At 39.9% G+C, this 20,771-nt stretch overlaps 1 protein-coding gene across 1 annotated transcript in view; it reads right to left on the bottom strand.

The window, feature by feature from the left end:
• Window positions 1-20,771, bottom strand: part of grid2 (glutamate receptor, ionotropic, delta 2) — a 744,839-nt gene that overhangs the window by 23,309 nt on the left and 700,759 nt on the right. Inside the window, exon 14 of the mRNA XM_062998321.1 lies at window positions 12,400-12,566. Coding sequence (XP_062854391.1) covers window positions 12,400-12,566 — 167 coding nt within the window. The remainder of the gene's footprint in view (window positions 1-12,399; window positions 12,567-20,771) is intronic.

Here is a 20,771-nt window from a genome sequence, read left to right as displayed (position 1 = left end):
TTGTGCTCAACAAGAGTTGTGCTTACATAGCTGTAAATCACAAGTATGGATACAAGTAACTCTCCCCTTATAACTATTTAGTCTATCCTAACGTATGGATAGAAAATTGGCTCATTCAACAGGTCAGATGTATTTGCTTCTAATTCACAGACATTTTTTTGGTAAAACAAAAGTAAAGCTTAAACTACAGATTAATGTTCTATGCAGGAAGTCTGTGATCAGTAATGGAACACGCTGTGTAAAGATACTGGCCGGCCCTGCATGTCTTCATGCATATTTTATTACTTTCAGCGCAATATTCATTTCAAGCATTGACAGCGCTTCATTCTGGTCTTGAGGAATCCAAACCCTTTATTAAACACAGCTTATCTTTATTCTTCATACTACATGAAGGCCGTTTTTATGCATTATAAAGCCATATTTCTATGTAAATATATGGAAAAAAGCATTATACATGCAATAAACAATAAACAAATGTTTATTACAATATAAAAAGCTAAAAGCTTTCTTCAAATGGCAGTCTATCATACAAAAGAGAACAAGCATTATGCAACCGTGTTATACAATCCATTTCCATTTTATTTATTTCACAGAAGCTTTTATCCAAAGTGACTTACAGTGGAGTGAGTTTTACTTTTTCAATTGCAAATATTCAACCCACCTTGAAGAAAACAAGGATTTATAACAGTAAACTTTTCAGCAGAGCTAGATTTTGCTTTAAATAAAGTCTTTATCAGTTCACTAAAAAAGCAACTGAACAAAAATAATGAATGATGCAGTATTTTAGAGTATAAGGATATACCAAGATGTTAGCAGCAGATCCTTTAACCCCTGTAAGTTAAGAGGTGGGGCCTCCATGGATCGGACTTGTTTGTCCAGCACAACCCACAGGTGGATTGAGATCTGGGGAATTTGGAGGCCTAGTAAACACCTCAAACTCTTTGTTAGGCACCTCAAACCATTCCTAAACCATGTTTGCTTTGTGGCAGGGCGCATTATCCTGCTGAAAGAGGCCACAGCCATCAGGGAATACCGTTTCCATGAAAGGGTGTACATGGTCGGCAACAATACTAGGTAGGTGGTAAGTGTCAAAGTGGCAGGACGTAGGGTTTCCCAGCAGAACATTGCCCAAAGCATCACACTGCCTCTGCCGGCTTGCCTTCTTCCCATAGTGCATCCTGGTGTATGTGTATGTATATATAGTATAGTTATTGTGGCCATGTCAGTTATTCAACCCCATAATAATATTGCTGATACTTTACTACTGCAACTCTGTATGACCTAAAGTTGGGTTACAAAATGGGGAATTTAAAAACTAGTGTTTATTTGCTTCATCTGTGATATCTTATATAAACACCACCAAGAGATGTGTTGAAGGTGTGTTGTAATTATGGTGAAAACTAAGAAGCTCTTGCAAAAGAATGTTGGGACTGTTGAGAGTTGAGAGCGTACTACTATTGACCAAATAAATGTAGCAGGTGTAATGCATCTCTAATTATTGCGGGGCGGAACAGGCAATGAGGTAGCCGCCCTAATGATTCGGGGAAGGCATTTAGGCGGGCGCCTTTGGGGTCCATGGGGTGTTTGTACCGGCTGGCTGCTAAGCTAAGGGAGCTAGGAGCAGCGTGCTCGAGAAGACGGCACCTTTTGTGAGCCACGCGGCACGGCGTTGGGGTGTGTGTTTACGGACGAGTCCAGGGGGATGGTCGCATCCGCCGGTTGCCGACCAGAAACACGGAGGACTGGAAGGTGGCAGTATATTGAGTGCTAGCTGCTGTTCTCTCTGGGGTTTTCTTTTATTTTTTGTTTTCTTCTTTTCTGCTCCAACAAATTAGTTTTTAACATTAAAATATTTAACTATAGTGGGTCCTGGTGAGGACTACATTTACGGGAAAACTAAATCATTAACTTGTGTGCTGTGGTCACAGGGTGATTAATATTGTTGTGTAACGCTTGCAGTGATTTGGAAGTGCCAAACCGGTTTTATTTCTTTGATTTGCTCTTATACACGTATGTTAAGCCGAGCGTTTTGGGTTAGTCCCCCATCTTTGTTAATGCCTGACCAACCCATAGACATTTGAAAGTTTTAGCTATCTCTTTTAAAGGAATAAACTGACAGTGACTTGTAAAATTCCAAACTATAATAAAGGAAATTTTGTATGTACTTTCAATCTGTGTCTGTGCATTCCTTAAGTCAGAGCTCCCCTTTGCTCTAGGCCTAAACCAAGGGGTGGCGTTGTCGGGTTTGTATCGGGATATAGAGGGGCGACCGCCACATAAAGCACAGGAAGGGTTAACTGGACTATGCCAAAAGACATTTGAAAAGGTCTGCAAAGTTCTTGGACACAAGTCTATGGAGTGACGAATCAAACGTGAATAACTTTGGCCATATGGATCAGCAGTTTGTCTGGAGCAAGGAGGGTGAGGCTTATGTTCATTACAATACCAATCCAACCACCAGACATGGAGGTGAGTCAGTGATGTGAAATTTTTTTTCTGCTGCAGGAACTGGCAATCTTGACTATATGACTGGCATCATGTTTACAGAAATACCAAGGCATTTTAAGGAGGAATCTTATGCCTTATGTGGTGAAATTGAATCTCAGAGATTTTTGGGCTTTCAACTCCTGGAAAATCCTGCAGTGTTTTTTTTAGTCTCCAGAGTTAAATCTCAAAGAAAAGCTTTGTTGGGTTTAAGGAAAGCTGTTGCCGCTTGAAAGCTGACCTCAATGAGCTAGAAGATTTTGCACAAGAAGAATGGATGAAGACTCTACAAGAGAGCTGTCAGAAGCACTTATTACAGAAGTCACTAATACAGAAGGATTTTCCGCCATGTAGGAATTCTTTTTTTATATAATCCACATCCCATCCTGTGTATTAATGTAAACAGTTCTAACAGTTCTATTCACATGGATGAATTACTTAAATTGTGTTGCTTATATTTGATTTTTGATTTTTAAGTTTAGAGCACCTTAACTGTATTCATTTTAATTCATGGCAACCCCCCCCAAAAAATAAAAAATAAATAGAAATATAATTATACGAACTGCACCTGTGTGATTAAAGCTTTAACGAAATGTTACATTTTTCTTAACAAATAAAACAAGCCTTAAATATTAGTTTGTTTGTTTATTTGGATTTTTAATGTCATGTTTTACACTCTTTGGTTACATTCATGACAGACACGGTAATTTACTCGTTACACAAGATTCATCAATTCACAAGGTTATATCAAACACAGTCATGGACAATTTTGTATCTCCAATTCACCTCACCTGCATGTTTTTGGACTGTGGGAGGAAACCAGAATACCCAGAGGAAACCCACGCAGACACGGGGAGAACATGCAAACTCCACACAGAAAGGACCCGGACCGCCCCACCTGGGGATCGAATCCAGGACCTTATTGCTTTGAGGCAACAGTGCTACCCACTTAGCCACCCATTAAATATTAGAAACAGGCAATAGAAATGATTGCTGTGCATCATTTCAGTAAAATCTTGAAGGTGAATCTTATTCTTGTAGTATTTCAAACCAGCTTTTTATTTGGTTTATAGTGCACTGTAATAGAGAGTAAATGGTTTTGTGTATACAACTAAGTTCCTATACAACAGCCTCCAAACTGCCCTGTACAGAGGGGAGGCAGATGTGAAGAACAGCACGATGCAAAAATCTTTTATTTTCTTTTAATTAGACTGTACAGATAGTGTGATTCTACTTATACCAAGGTCTTTTGTCAACATAATTATCTACATTCTTAGGACTGAGAGTTTGGTAATTAATGAATTTGTAACACTGATGTTAATCAAATGCAAAAGTTAAAGACAGCTGAGAAAATCAATGTTAACATTATACTTAAGAACAATAAACATAATTTAAAATGTGAAAATAAGGATGCTGCAGAGTCGTTATCCAAGTACAGTGAAAAATGTTTTACTTTAACTCTTTCAATTTATTGATAATTTTTTCTCCTTTTGTGCCGTACTAATTTCATCTGTTTATAATATTTATTGCTGCAGTTTTGTTGATAGCTCAGAATTACCCCAACTCTTCTCTTTCTTTTTTTCTATTTTATTTTTGCATTGTAACCCATTTTCTCCCAATTTTAGCGTAGTCAATTTGTCTTCCGCTGCTGGGGGATCCCTGATTGCTGTTGAGGTGGGTATATTGCTGCTCACGCCTCCTCCGACCCGCGTGCAGCCCTTTGCGGAAGCCCTTTTCACCTATGCATTCTGCACAGGCACCTCTCTATCTGCCACCTGTCTATCAGGGTCCTTACACAGCATTTGAAGACCCACATAGTCTGTCATCCCGCCCTAGCAGAACCATGGCGCTAGATGGCACCAAGCCGACCGGTGGCAACACCGAGTTTTAAATCGAGGAGTTCAGAATCTCGGCGCTGGTGTGCTAGTGGAATATCCCGCTGCGCCACCTGGGCACCTTCTTTCTCTTTGTGATTGTGGATCTAATTATACTTATTATTAATGCTTGTTGTGATAATTACACTCAAACATTGTTATGCTCAATCAGATCCACTTTAGAGAGATCCTGTTATAATCTTGTTTTATTAATGTGGAACTAATTAAACATTTGATCAAATCTACTTTAGAGATACTGTTATAAAAAAATGAATACATACCTGCCAAAATAAATATAAAAATAAATAGTTTGTATTCAAGTGTTGATTATTATATATTATTAAAACATTACTTGTTTTTTTTATTTTTTATTTTTTTAATATTTTTTGCATTTTCTCCCTTTTCCTCCCGACTTTTTTAGCACATCCAATTACCGATTGCATTATACTTCCTCTCTACTGATGCCGATCCCCGCCCTGATTGACAAGAGCCGAGGTGGATCAGCTTTGCGTACAGAGAGCCACACCCTGATCAACGCATTATCCCTCGACCCTGTGCAGGCACCATCAGTCAGCCAGCAGAGGTCGTAATTGCCTTAGTTATGAGGAGTTTTAATCCGGCACCCACCCTGTGTGAACAACAGCCAATCATTGTTCATGTAGGCACCGAGTCCAGCCAGATGGCAGAGCTGAGTTTCGAACTGACGAGTTCAAAATGTCAGCTCTGGTGTGCTAGCGTGTTTTACCGCTGCGCCACCTGAGCGCCTACCTTATTTATTCTATTCTGTCTTGACCACAAATACAATATCTTGATTAAATATAGCACTATAGATAGAAGGTGCTGCTTTTCCCGGGTGTTAAGTAGCAGTTAGGGATATACGTATATCTTTGTGATTTCTCTTACTTTCAGTCAATATTTTTAAAGTAAAAATCAATTTGTTGTAGTAAAGCCACCCTAAAATCAATCATGGAAAACAAGCAATACAAACAAGGAGAAATTAGATAGCTCAGGGTTAGATTTGTATCACTGTTTGTAGTTTTTCATGTCTAATTGATTGCCTGCCTCTTCATGGGAGCCCACAGAGACGTTCCTGCCATAATGTGTCAAATAGGCTCTGTAACGTTAATGACTTGGCAAATCAGTCTTCTTTCAGTCGGTGTAAAATTAGTCAGGGAAAAGGTGTCACTTTGAGAACTTGGATCTGAAAATGAAGTAATGACCTTGAACACCCTGATGGTTCAGCAAAAAGACACAGATGAAAATCACAAGCATTAACACTGGGCTATTCTGTGAGTCTGCTTTTTTATTATTAAGGCTTTACTGCTCGGGGCAAGTTTATACATTTATAACACTAAAGACATAAAGATCTGCAGTTTGTTATATTACTTTGTGCAGAGCATAGCCTGAAGTAAAATAAAAACACATTCAAGACTCACTGAGGCATACTAAACAGCTTAGGCTCACATAGATAGATGAATTTGCTAACCTATAGATTTACTTTTTTGGATTTTTTCTGAGAAACCAGCTGTTTCGTTAAACCACTAGCTAACAAGATCCCTTTATTGCCAAGAATAATTCTCTCCCCAATTTGCCCCATCACCTTCACTTAAAATCCAGCAGTGAACAACAGACTGCTAATTAGCATTTATTAATTTTTCACACCTCAGTCTGCATTAATGTTGTGAGGAAAATGAAAACCTGGATCTAAAAATGTCCAGGGTAAATAAACACCTCTTTTATTTAATGAGTTAATATCCTGATGCTGAAAGCAATAAAAGAAAACATTAACCTATATTTATTAGTCAGGGAGGCATATTGCATTTACATTTTCAGCATTTAGCAGACGCTTTTACCCAAAGTGACAGTAAATTGTCTAAGCAACTAACGGGCCTTGCTTAAGGGCCCAACATTGGTAACCTGGTGGTGGTGGGGCTTTAACCAGTGACCTTTAAATTACTAGTCCAGTACCTTAACCACTAGGCTAAAACTGCACTGCTTAATGGCTCAAGCGTATGTAGAGCATTTTTACCTATAATTATAATATATTTGGGCATTTTTCTCAGCTCAGAACTCACCTATTTTCTTAAACCAGTAGCTGATTTGGCATGTCTTTGAATTTTTTTTTGTTGCCCAGTAACTTCCAATTTGTCCTCTCTCCTTCATTTACATCCAGCTGGAAACAACAGTATCAGTTGGGATTCATTAATTTCTTCACACCTTACACATAAACTTAATTTGAGTCTTAATTTGGGCTCTTGGTACTGTGAGGTGCCTGAAGTGCTTGACTACCATGCATGGCATGTGTGCCAGCAGAAATACGGCTTCAGGAAAAGAAAGAAGGGTAAGAAAGAAACTTGTTCAGGAGCTACAAAAAATCCATGGCTGTGCACAAATTCGTCATGTATTTACCCCAGTGTACAGTTTGGTTAGCAGCCAGAGATGCTTTTTAAACACTCAGATTTTCTGTATGTTGTTTATTATTTATTAGGATTTTAACATTATGTTTTACACATTAACTAAAGTGTTTTATAACTTGCTAGCAGAGTGTAGATGTAAATCACATTCACAGTAAAGTAACTATTTAGTAAGCGGTAAAAACCCACGCTAGTGCACCAGAGCTGGGATTTCAAATACATCGAATCTCAGCTCTGCCATCTGGCTGGGCTGAGCATCCACATGAACAACGATTGGCCTGTTGTTTATATAGGGGTGGGATATTAAGCTGGATAGGGACTCCTTGTAACTGATGCACCACAACCTCTGCTGGCTGATTAATGGTGCCTGCACAGAGGTGCGGAAATAGCGGATCAGGGTGTGTCTCTCCGTACACAAGGCTGATTCGCTTACATGCACTTGCCTAGTGTGGGTGACAAAATGCATACAACTGCTGCCCACTTGTCGGACAGGGTGTGGGTTAGCTTCGTTCTCCTCAAACCAAAGTGGGGGTCGGCATTAGTGGAGAGGAAGCGTGATGCAATCAGACAATTGGACATGCGAAACGGGGAGAAAATGCTTAATACATATATATATATATAAAACTAACCTAAAACGGGATTAAGCTATTCCTAAAACCTCCCAGTCTTAGCCTGACCTTGTCCAATTCACAAAGCAGTGCAAAGTTTGTGGTATGACTGAGGCTTTTCCGCTCTGTTTTAATCCACCACCATAAGCAGTGAGAGAACAAAACTAGAATAACTCAGAAAAGATATTTGATTTGATTGTCGCATTATGCCATTTGGATGCATGTATGCTCCAAACTCATAATTAATTATTATTAATATTATTTTTTCTTTTTTTGTGGGTACATGGAAGGGGATTTATGGTTCTTTCCCTTAGGTCTACCTGTCAAGCAATCTTGGCACAAGGGTCTCCTCCCTTCTGGGCCCTTCCACACCAAGTAGACTGTGGACTGCCTAAGCTGTTGCCATAGCAACCAGCTGCGGCAAAAATGATCACGTTATTAGATGACTCTGGCTGCAGGCGGACAAACTGCTTGATATGAGCCAAAAAACAAGGGGAAAAAAGAGGGAAAAAAAGCAAAAAAAAAAGCAAAATGCTTTTTTTCTGCGGCTGACAAAATGAATTAGAGCACTAAAGGGATGCCAAAAACGTTCTCTCCTAATAGTGAGAGACAGCTGGATCTCAGTATAACACTTGCATCTACAGACACACACAGAACTTGACTCAAGGGAGCATTCCCTGCAATTACCTGTAATGACTCATTGGGATTTGAAGATTTAGGGAGGGATTCAGCTCCCCAGACTTCCAAAGACTGGACTAATTACCCAGGATTTACATGCATAAGTAGCTTGCAGTGATAACACAATGTATGTGCCTAATAGAAGCACTGTCAGATTCATTGCTGTGTAACAGAAACAATGCTAGAACTTTGGATCAGCAAGACAATGGATTAGAAATGTCATATGTTCATAAGCACCATTTGCTCTGAAGCTTTTATACTGACTGCTTTGGACGCTCTCACATGAGTGTCCTCTAACCTGCTCTGCATCTGTCCTGCAAATGGAACTAACAAAATACCACAGCAAATATTGGCGACTAGCAGGTTGTAGTAGAAGTAATAAGTATTAGCCTAAACTATTGACTTAAACGTCTTAGCTTTTAAATAATAATCACAGAATCAAGGTTTTACAATGGTCATCCAAGTCCCATGACCTAAACCCCATTGAGGACTGTAGGGTGAGCTGAAGAAAGCATCTAGTAACCTGAAGAATCTGTATAGATTGTTTTGATATTTGCTCTTAGATTCTTTTCTTAGTTTGTAATGTTAGCAAAAAGACAGTAAATGCAGTTGTGACAATAAGTGTAACAATTGTAAAGGTTAGTTTAAAAGTGAGATTTAAAATATGTTGATATAAACAATCCCACTCAAAGACATTGCAATTCCCAGAAAAGTTGCAGTATATGAAGCGTACACACAAATGTACAAAATATTACTAGTACTGGCACCCAGGTGGCGCAGCGGGGTATTCCGCTAGCACACGAACGCCAAGATTCTGAACACCCCGGTTCAAATCTCGGCTCTGCTTCAAACGCTGTGCAAGGACCCTGGTTAGCAGAGGCACCTGTGCAGAAAGTTAGCAGACAAAAATTGGCTACCATGTCTGGTGCGTAGGAAAATGCCCGGACTAAGTGGGTGGGGTCTTCAAATGCTGTGCAAGAACCCTGGTTAGCAGACAGAGGCACCTGTGCAGAAAGTGGATGAGCCTCATGTGCAAATCCCTGAAGCACAGGTGTAGAAAAAGGGGTCTAGAAGGACTGCACACGCGTTGGAGGAGGCGTGAACAGGCAAATATACCCTCCTTGCAGTCGGGATCCTCAGCAGCAGAAGACAAATTGATTATGCTAAATCAGGAGAAAAGGGGAGAAAATGCATAAATAAATAGAAAAAAAAGTATTATTGGTACTAATGGATGAATTTTTTGGAAAGTTGTTGCTTGTTTTTATCTACAAATTGTCCATTATTTTAACTGTTGTCAGCTACCACCTATTATCCAAGTCCCCATCACACAACAGCTACCAATATGGGAAAACATGTGCTTCCTCTCTCCAGCAGATCAGCACGCTAGGAAAAGTACACCATCTGACCCAGTTTAGCAGACACTCTTATCCAGACCGACCTATAGAAGTGCTTCTACAGTAAACGTTTCCCTACTCTAGTTTACATAGACAACAGTCCAAGAATATAAATCTGCTGAAACCCTGTTAGAATAAAGGAATACGTAGAAGAAATCTTTTAAAAAAAATCTTTTTTTTAAAGATGTTATAGTAAGTACAGGTTAGTTTTCAGCTTATGTGCTAAGTAAAGAGGTGGGTCCTTAATCATCATTTGAAGATGGTGAGAGACAGACAAGGGAAGTTCGTTCTACTACTAGTACAGAGACTAGTCTTGATGTGTGTCTTCCTTAAGGTGGAGGATCAAGAAGAATGAGACTTGTGGTACAGAGTGGGGTTTGATAAGTTCTCTAAGGTAGCTTGGGGCTGGTCCATTTTTGGATTTCAACATAAGCTACTTACTTACAAGACACAGTTGGCTGCTGAAGCTTTGATTGGCAGGTGGAAGGGGGGTAGCAGAGGCAATTAGCCATGGATGGCTATGCCATCATCAGGGGCTAGAACCTATTTATTTATTTTGTACCACTGTAGTTCTTAGATTGATTCATACCACATCAGTGATACCTCGTGGTCTCTTTAAAAGCAAAATTGTGTGAAACACTATTAGTCCAACTGCATACTGTAACGTTTGATTATTTAAACGAGCTTAATTGAATCAATAAAAGCTACTTACTTTCCTGATTTATTAACATATCTACACAGTTCTGGGCTTTTTCATAAACTTACGCTGTGCTGAACTTTTAGTTTCTAAAGTGAGAAGTATTGCCTATAATGCTCTAAAGTGTTACAGTGAGTGCAGTTTCACTGTGCTGTATAAACCAGCATCACAGCTTGAACCTGAGAAATGCATGCTGGTTCATTTTACACATAATAGTGCTGCTACCATATACAATTCCTCTGGCCCTGTGAGGATTGTTGAAGTTACAGGTTTAATGCAAAAAATTCGCTGATATTTTCAAAGAGATGAACTGTGTGATATGATGTGGTAAAAGCGACCCGGACAGTACGAAAAACGCTAAACGTGAAAAATAAAGCTTAACGTGGCTTGTTGTACTAAAACAATGACTGATGAATTTCAGCAGTACAGAGCACTTATAACCAGTAATAATGGAGAGAAATGTAGTGTTTCTATGGCGTACTTTTAGTACATTAAGCCACGTTACGCTTTTTTACGTTAAGCTTTTTCGACTCTCCCGAGAAGCGGATTCAGAACCCCGAGCTGTAAAACCACCACACGTAAAGTAAATCCAGTTAAACACACATACATGTGGAGCTTTTAAACTGGATTTGATGGTTATTTCACACAGATGGATGTTCGTGTCGTGGAACTTTAGTGATGTTTTATCGCTCAAGTCGATCGCTGAGCAAATCGGCTATTTGCGCCGAGGGTCGCGGTGAGAGCGAAGCGCAAAACGCTTCTCATGTCAACGAACTAAAAACAACAACTGCGACAAACACGTCTACGTCTTCTTATTACCAATAGTTGATCGATGCTTTTTGCATAAAAACAAACATCTGTAACAATAGCACAAATGCTTGCAGGTATTCTACACATTCTCCGCCATCGCATCACTACTCTTTACTTTCGTTGTGTAACGCCCACCGTTGATGACGCAGGCTTGGTTCCCAAAAGCTGGAGAAAACGCAGGTCGGTTCCCTACAAAACACCAAGGTTCGAAGAAACCTGAACAGAACCGGTTCAAGAACCATGGTTCTTTTGGTGGAAAAGCACTAATAGTGAGTAGAACTTTGGTTCAAAACATTAGTTTAAATCATGTGAGATTAGATGGTTAAGTTACGAGAGTTTCAGCGTCGTACCAACTTTTTAATGCCATCAGCAAAAAATGTTTTTGGTTGAGCACGTACAGTAGCTACTGATGAACCGCTGCTTTCACATCATCATCACATAAAAATCTTCTTCCCCTAAAGCGTCTTTGAGCGTCCAAAAAGGTGGAAATTAGATAGCACTAAATCCAGACTATAAGCTCTCTCTCAGACACGACCAATATTTCTAATGGAAATATAAAAGTGCGGAAACTTTTTGAAGATCCCACGTATTACCAAACCAGCAAAAAGAAATAAATGAAAACAACACACTAATCATCAAATTCAACTGTTTTAGCCACACTCATTACAAATGGGTGTAGAAAACTAAATAAGCTTCCAGGTTTGGGGCAACACCTTGGAGAAGGCCCGGATTCCCTGTGCAAAAGGTGAAGTTTAAAAAAAGCATAGTTTGACAAGTTTGGTGTGGAGGAACTTCAGTGGCATGCACAGACCTCAACCACATAAAAAATTTTTTTTGGATGAATTGAGACTTTGACTGCACCATGACAGAAACAGTGAATGAATCCCTGTTCACACAAGATTCATCAGTTCACAAGTTTAATGTCAAACACAGTCACAGACAATTTTAGTATCTCTAATTCACCTCACTTGCATGTCTTTGTATTGTGGAAGGAAACCGGAGCGCCCAGAGGAAACCTACACAGACACGGGAAAACATGCAAACTCCACACAGAAAGGACCCAAACCGCCCTACCTTCTTACTGTGAGGCGACAGTGCTACCCACTGAGCCACCAAGCCGCCCACGAAGCCTTTCCAAAAGAGTGAAAGCTTTCATAGCCTCAAAATATGGGAAGGCAGGTCCATATTAATGCCTGTGGTTCTGAAATGGGTTGTCCAACAAGCTAATGATCAAGTGTCCACATACTTTTGGCCATATAGTGTAGCATGAAAAGTTGCCTACATGGTTTACTGGTCAGGATTGTTTTGAACCTCTTTGACTGACTATTGGTCAGGCACCCTGTATAAAGGCACTGGTACTACATTTGCATTTGCACTGTGGTTACAGATTGTAGGTGTCAGACAGACAGTTTTGGGTCAGTGTGGGTGTCATTACAGTACCTCTGAGAAAAGATGTCCCTGTAGGGGCTGCCATGCTGCATGGCGATGCCGTAGCCTCTGTCTGGTGCGGTGTTGCTCACTGTGTAGAAGGCGCAGTCCTCGTCGTTAATGGCCACATACTCCAGCACAGCTGCATCCCACACAAATGCAAAGCGGCCGTACTTCACCTGAGGTAGCGTGGCAGGGTTACAGAGAGGCAGAGAAAAAAACAATACAGTTGAATGAGAAACTTTGAAAAGGTGGTAATTGTATTCAAAGATGAGTCGTCTGGCAGAGATGTATGAGAGACTGGTGGATTCAAAAACAAATAGAAGTGCTGAGAGACCTCTAATAATGAAGCCAGGTGCTGACTGTATTATAAAAACACTGCAGAGAGAACAGGGTGTTTTTGAAAAATAAAAACGTCTGCATTAAGTATGGACACACTGTGCTTGTTTGCAGGATGTTCATATTTATTTATTTATTTATTAGGAGTTTACATCATGTTTTACATTTTGGTTACATTCATGACAGGACAGGTAGTTACAGGTTACACAGCATCCTCTGACCACTGATGAAGGTCTAGAAGATGACCAACTCAAACAGCAGCAATAGATGAACGATCATCTCTGATTTTATATCTACAAGGTGGACCAACTAGGTAGGAGTGTCTAATAGAATGGACAGTGAGTGGACACGGTATTTAAAAAACTCCAGCAGCGCTGCTGTGTCTGATCCACTCATACCAGCACAACACACACTAACACACCACCACCATGTCAGTGTCACTGCAGTGCTGAGAATGATCCACCACCCAAATAAACCTGCTCTGTGGTGTTCCTGTGGGGGTCCTGACCATTAGAGAACAGGGTGAAAGGTATGTAGAGAAACAGATAGACTACAGACAGTAATTGTAGAACTACAAAGTGCTTCTATATGGTAAGTGGGGTAAAATGGATAAAATGGACACAGTGAGTGTAGAAACAAGGTTTAATGTTATGGCTATTCCTATTATTAATTTTCTTACTGTTCAAGATTGCAGAAAATCTAAACATCACCCCGGCTCATTCATTAAAACTCATTTACAACTTGGGACAATTTTAAGTGGTCAATCCACCAACTGGAGGATGAAGGACAAGAGAGCACCCAGCGAAAACCACAGAGCATTTTAATTCAGTATTTTATTAATTTTAATCAGTCATTAATCTTTGTCCAAATCAGGGTTGCTATCAGTGTCAAATCTATCCTGGGACCTGCGGCCACCACAAAGCAAAACATCCTGGATACCAGGTTTAAACTGTCACACCTAGGGACAATTAAGAATAGCCGAAAGATCTATCAGCATGTTCCTGCAAGGTGGGAGGACAGTGGATTCCACTGAGGAATGATTACTGCAAACCTTCATTCATCAGTTTAATTGTTAACTAATTAATTGATTTCACTTTGTCCTAATCAAGGCTGCTTTAAATCCGGAAGCACAGGGGTTAACAGAAAGCCAGAATAAAGAGTGGAAAGCCACAATCTCTCTCTCTCTCTCTCTCTCTCTCTCTCTCTCTCTCTCTCTCTAACACACACACACACACAAACACACACACAAACACACACAAACACACACACAAATCCTCAATCTTTGTCCTCATCAGGTTGCTTTTAATCTAGAGCTTTGGGATCTTGGGAGCTCCTGCCACAGAACAGGAACACAGCCTGGACAGTGTACCTGTCCATCACAATGTTTCATGCACTCATCACTTCTCTCTCTTATTCACCAAAAGAAAAATTACAGTAGACAATCCACCTATCAGCATGTACAGGTCAATACTGACAGTAAGATCAGATCATGACATGGTCTTCGGTAACATCACAAACATCATAGTGATCTTTTCTTGGCTGGTTTATTTCAAATGACACAGTGATACATTACATAGAGCTTCAGAGCAGCATGTAACAACATTGAAGAAAATTGGATTCAGTTCTCACGCTGAGTGAGTTTACATAATGTAAGTCATCTTATTCAGTGGTATAAAACTATATTCACAGTGTCACATACAATATTTGAGAGATCAGTTGTTCTAAAGCTCGAATAGCATGTAAAATAAAACTTTATTCAAAGTAGATCGAAAATATAAACATTAGTGGGGTAATTTGTAAAGCCTCAGACTAAACTGATGATTTTTGGGAGCCCTAGAGTACAGTTTTTACACATATTTTTGAAGCCTATTTACCAGATGAATTAATGAATTTGATGTAATTAAAATAAAGTGATTACATATTACAATGTTATGATTATAAAATGCAGACAGTTTGGGGATGGGACTAAATTGCCCACCACAACTCAAATTCAGATTATCTGTGGTAATATAGGCTCTCATGAAGATCATAAATCATAAATACAGGTGAGAATACACTGACCAGCCATAACATTAAAACCACCTCCTTGTTTCTACACTCACTGTCCATTTTATCAGCTCCACTTACCATATAGAAGCAATTTGTAGTTCTACAATTACTGACTATAGTCCATCTGTTTCTCTGCATGCTTTGTTAGCCCCCTTTTCATGCTGTTCTTTAATGGTCAGGACTTTCCCAGGACCAATACGAAGTAGGTGTTATTTGGGTGGTGGATCATTCTCAGCACTGCAGTGACACTGACATGGTGGTGGTGTGTTGGTGTGTGTTGTGCTGGTATGAGTGGATAAGACACAGCAGCGCTGATTGAGTTTTAAAACACCTCACTGTCACTGCTGGACTGAGAATAGTCCACCAACCAAAAATATCCAGCCAGCAGTGCCCCATGGGCAGCGTCCTGTGACCACAGATGAAGGTCTAGAAGATGACCAACTCAAACAGCAACAATAGATGAGCGATCGTCTCTGACTTTACATCTACAAGGTGGACCAACTAGGTAGGAGTGTCTAATAGAGTGGACAGTGAGTGGACACGATATTTAAAAACTCCAGCAGCGCTGCTGTGTCTGGTCCACTCATCCCAGCACAACACACACTAACACACCACCACCATGTCATTGTCACTACAGTGCTAAGAATCATCCACCACCTAAATAATACCTGCTCTGGTCCTAGCAATCATATGCCAATGAAGTTAGTGTAAGAGAGTTTTCTGTGGTGTAGTGTGCTGACAATGTTTGATGTGTTTACATATTGAGTGCATTTTGTTCCTTTGTGGATTCCATAATCAAGGGAAAAGTGTGCTTTTCTACACGTGATCATCTTTGTGCTGCGCCTCAAAAGAAGCCAGGAAAGTATTATTCTCCCGATAGTTTGTCTATGTACAGTTGATTTCTTACTTTGTAAACTCAAAATATAACAAAATATAAAGACTCTTGGTTACATTAGCAATCGGTTAGACAAAATGTCCAAGATGTCAAAGTCTAAAGCAGCTAAAAATATGATTTGGGTAACTGAGTTTGGAAAACTCCCAACCAATTATGTGTGTGTGGGGATGGGGGGGTCAATACACAGACATCATTTAATTCTGTGAAATCTGCAATGTTTGAAAAACAAGGTCCGTAAAATGTAACTAATTTACTGTGAATTTAGTAGGGCCCTACTTATGAATTTGCAGTGAAGCCCATAGCCATAGTTCTTAGGTTGGTCACAGTTCTTTTTGCTATTTGCTCAGAATTAGTTTTGACCAAATAGTTGTCACATGTCAGGATTTTGTGATCAGATTTTTCAGTGTTTGATTACGGATCATAAAGTGTGTAATCCTCAATCATTTACACATTTAAAAACCACTACATCCAGACACAAACAATAAATAAATACAAGAATAAATAAAAAGTCTTAAAATTGTGTAGTCTGAACAGCAAAGTGATTGAGTTTTTTGAACTTTTTGAAACCATGAAGTTCCATTTCTGAAAAGCAAATCGTGCGACCGTGCATCCATTTCTAGCATGCATCCCACGCTGATTGCACGCTGCCAGAAAGAATGACGGGCATTAGCTTGTCATGTGCACCACTGCCTTGAGCTTTTCACACAAGGGGCTTCTTCTTTTAGCAAAAACATCTCGAGGTTATGGTTTATGCAAAAATCAACGGACCCTGAAACAACGTTTTTTTTTTCTTTAAAGCATAGTTAGACCTTAGGTTATATTTCTCTGATGGTTGATACCTCAGGGATTTTCTAACTAAGCTGATATTAATATAAGATTAATGGTTACTGCCTTACTTGAGCAGAACTTTAAAACAGATTATCAGTTTAATTTTCTAGGCACATATCTGACATTTAAACACTTATGTTCTGTTCCCAAAATCTGCATGTCTGCAGTCGGGCTGCTTTAGGAGATCAGAGAGAGAGAGAAAGAGGTGGATTTTTAAAGAAAATGCCAAGTACAAACTTGCATAAATGGCCGATGAATAAATGTGCATGCATAAACATTATTACAGCCCACCTGACATTACCAGCTCAAGCATGTAGCCACAGGTCATTGTGTGCTGCTCTGCCAGCTTAGTGGAATGAACGTGTGTGCTTTAAAAGCTCCATCACGTGTTCAATTCCCCAATAGATTTATTTTCATTCAAGTTGTTTAATGATAGAGGGAGCTGTAGCACCACTGCAAGCACAGCAGTCACGACTTCAGAAGGTAATGAATTTGAAGAAGGTCTGCAGTTCCTCTGTTATCTCTTAATGTTCCTTGCTGTATCAGTGACTAAATATGGCTCCAGCTACAGCTGAAATCAAAATTTTAAATGTATTTATAAGGGACACGTATGTCACGGTGACTTCTGAAACTGTACATTCTTCAGTGCTTGAATAATGTGGTAAGCATGAAGAGCAACAAACTTAAATCAAGCATTAAGGTCCTGATTTTGAAACAGGTGCTTTTTTTTTTTTTTGCACGGAAGCCTCTAATCCACATGTCAAACTCAAGGCCCGTGGGCCAAATCCAGCCCGCCACGTCTATTTATGTGGCCCGCAAGAGCTTAAAAGACATATGATTGTCTTAAAATACATCATAAAACCGTACATAAACTGCATCTCCCACAACGCATGCCGATTTTGTGACCCGCAAAGTAACCGCATCCCGCCACTAGATGGCAGTGTTTCCACATCAGCATTTAACTGAAAGTTTTCCAACAAGTGATGTTGAGAAATATTTACAAATAATCCCAAAATGTACAAGAAGAGAAAATTAAAGCAGGCCGTGTCTGTGGTAAAGGAGTACAATATAAATGTAGATATACATTATAAATATTATAACTATTTTAAATATACAGTATAAATTTGACAATTTGGCATTTTGACACCAAACACAGAATTTAGCCTCCAAGAAAAACAACAAATTCTCCAAGACTTAAAAGGCACACTGCAATCACCACTGGATACGTTACAATCGGCCCTTTGAGGGCCACCATAATGCAGATGTGGCCCTTGGTGAAAATAGCTCAGTGATAGCTCAGTGGTTAAGGTACTGGACTAGTAAACAGAAGGTTGCCGGTTCAAGCCCCGCCACCACCAAGTTGCCACTGTTGGGTCCCTGAGCAAGGCCCTTAACCCTCAATTGCTCATCGTGTTCTGCTCATTGTGTAAGTCGCTTTGGATAAAAGCGTCTGCTAAATGCTGAAAAAATTTAAATGTAAAATGTAAAATGAGTTTCACACCCTTGCTCTAATCCCATAAACCCCACTAACATAACAAACTAAGTTTGTATACATATTAGACAAAAAATAGGAACACCCTTCTAATATTCTGTAAAGTCAGCGCTAACCGGCCTTAACCTAGAGATGGACATCTGAAGGAGTCCAGTGGTATTTGGTTCCCAGATATTACCAGCAAGTCCTTTAACATTGTTGCAATGGGGATCATCCTACAGTGCATCATGGTGCCATCTCTTTTATGTGTAAACAATACACACATGCCCAGTTGTCTATATTACCTTAAAAACAACAGGATTAGTTGGACCAGTCAGCATTCTTCACTCACTCTGATGCTTGCATGGACAGGAGTTAGCACAGGTGCTTTGCCTGGCTTTTGACTACACAATCTGATACAAAGAAGGGTTTGATGTGTGTTGCAACATGTATCCTTTTATCATCTGTATTTAAATGATCTGCAGTTTGAGCCACAGTTGCCCTTTTGTTGGTCCATACTTGCCATGTTATCTGGCATGATAATGATCAGAGGTGAGACAAGCCATAAACCGCAAACTTGTTGGGGAGCCAAGACTATTGGTAGGTAATTAAAACGGATGCCTGTAAGCACCTATTGCTGTTTCTGAGATACTTTAACCCAGGTAGTTGGCTATAACAATTGGGCCCTTATCAAAGTCATCCCGGTCTTTATGAAGGCTCATATCTGCTGCATTCAACTAGTGTACTACCACCAGAGTAACTACCACCAGCCCAACAGCTGATTAATCCCTGATGTGCACAACTGTTACCAAATAGGCATTTTTAGGTTATAGACAGTACATATACAGTATATGTACAGTCAGGGTGCCCATGCTGACCTCTGTCCACTGCTGAATGCGCCAACAATGGACACGTGAGCATTGGAACTGGACCATGGAGCAATGGAAGAAGGTGGCCTGGTCTGATAAATCACTTTTTCTTTTACATCACGTGGATGGCCGGGTACGAGTGCGTCCTGGGAACACATGGCACCAGGAGGCAGTGTGATGATTTGGGCAATGTTCTGCTGAGAAACCTTGGGTCCTGCCATCCCTGTGGATGTTACTTTGACACGTACCACCTACCTAAGCATTGTTGCAGACCACCCTTTCATGGAAACAGTATTCCCTGATGGATGTGGCCTCTTTCAGCAGGATAATGCACCCTGCCACAAAGCAAAAATGCTTCAGGAATGGTTTGAGGAGCACAACAACGAGTTTGAGGTGTTGACTTGGCCTCCAAATTCCCAGGTCTCAATCCAATCAAGCATCTGTGGGATGTGCTGGACAAACAAGTCTGATCCATGGAGGCCCCACCTCACAACTTACAGGAGTTAAAGGATCTGCTGCTAACATCTTGGTGCCAGATACCAGAGCACACCTTCAGGGGTCTAGTGACACAATATTAGGAAGGTGGTCATAATGGTATGCCTGATCGGTGTATATTGCATGTACGTATGTATATGTGACATACAGTATTTGTAAGGGTTGTAATGGGTTTTCTTAAATAAAAGGGTGAAGAAAATGTGAAATTAATTACGAATGGTTGCCATGGACACACAGAAGTTCTAGAATTTACACAGCCTGGAGAAGAGTGTGACTTTTATTACATGTAAGTGGAACATAATAAATCTGCTTCCTATGTCTGAGCTGTGTTTGATTACAGCATCTAACCTGGGTTTCATCACAGTTTTTTTGCTTCTCTGAGCATGACACATTAAAATAAAACCACGATCACTATTAATCTAAATGTAAATATAGATTCATTTAGAATCCATCTTAGTTCAGCTCCAGTGACTGCGTAATACACTGTATGTGCAAAAGTATGTGGACACCTGACCATAAGGCTCCCTGAACACCCTATTTCAAATCATGAGCATTTATATAAAGTTGGCTTTCCACCATTGTTGCTATAACAACCTTCACTCTCCTAAAAAAAAGGTTTCCCATGTAATGTTGGAGTGAGTCTGTGGGAAGTTGTGGTCATTAATTAAAAATAAATAAGTAAACAAATAAAATATGCAAGCTCAGGCACTTTAGGAAAGCCTGTAAATGAAACACCAAAACCCAGTAATGTGTCTAAAACTACAACCCCAAATCAGAAAAAGTTGGGACAGCATGGAAAATAGAAATAATAAAAAAAAAAAACACAGAGTTTCTTACATTTACTTTGACTTTTATTTAATTGCAGACAGGATGAACCTGAGATATTTAACGTTTTGTCTGGTCAACTTCATTTCATTTATTAATAAACATCCATTCCTGCATTTCAGGCCTGCAACACATTCCAAAAACAATTGGCACAGTAAAGCCTATACCACTTTGTAATGTTGCCATTCCTTTTCACCACACTTAAAATACATTTTGGCACCGAGGAGACCAAGTGATTTAGTGTTTCAGCTTTTATTTTGTCCCATTCTTCCTGAAAACACGTCTTAAGATGTGCAACAGTACGTTGTCGCATTTTTCATTTCAAAGTTCTCCACACATTCTCTACTGGGGACAGGTTAGGACTGCAGGCAGGCCAGTTCAGTACCCGTACCCTCTTCTTCCACAGCCATGCCTTTGTAATGTGTGCAGCCTGTGGTTTTGCATCGTCTTGTTGAAAAATACAAGGACGTCCCTGGAAAAGATGACGTCTTGAAGGCAGCATATGTTGCTCTAAGATCTCAATGTACTTTTCTGCATTAATACTTCTTTTCCAAAGGCACTGACACAGTCCCATACCATGACAGACCCTGGCTTTTGGACTTGTTGCTGATAA

The sequence above is a fragment of the Trichomycterus rosablanca genome, chromosome 7 (assembly GCF_030014385.1).
Source record: "Trichomycterus rosablanca isolate fTriRos1 chromosome 7, fTriRos1.hap1, whole genome shotgun sequence".
Lineage (NCBI taxonomy): Eukaryota > Metazoa > Chordata > Actinopteri > Siluriformes > Trichomycteridae > Trichomycterus > Trichomycterus rosablanca.
This window is presented reverse-complemented; position numbering and strand designations above follow the sequence as displayed.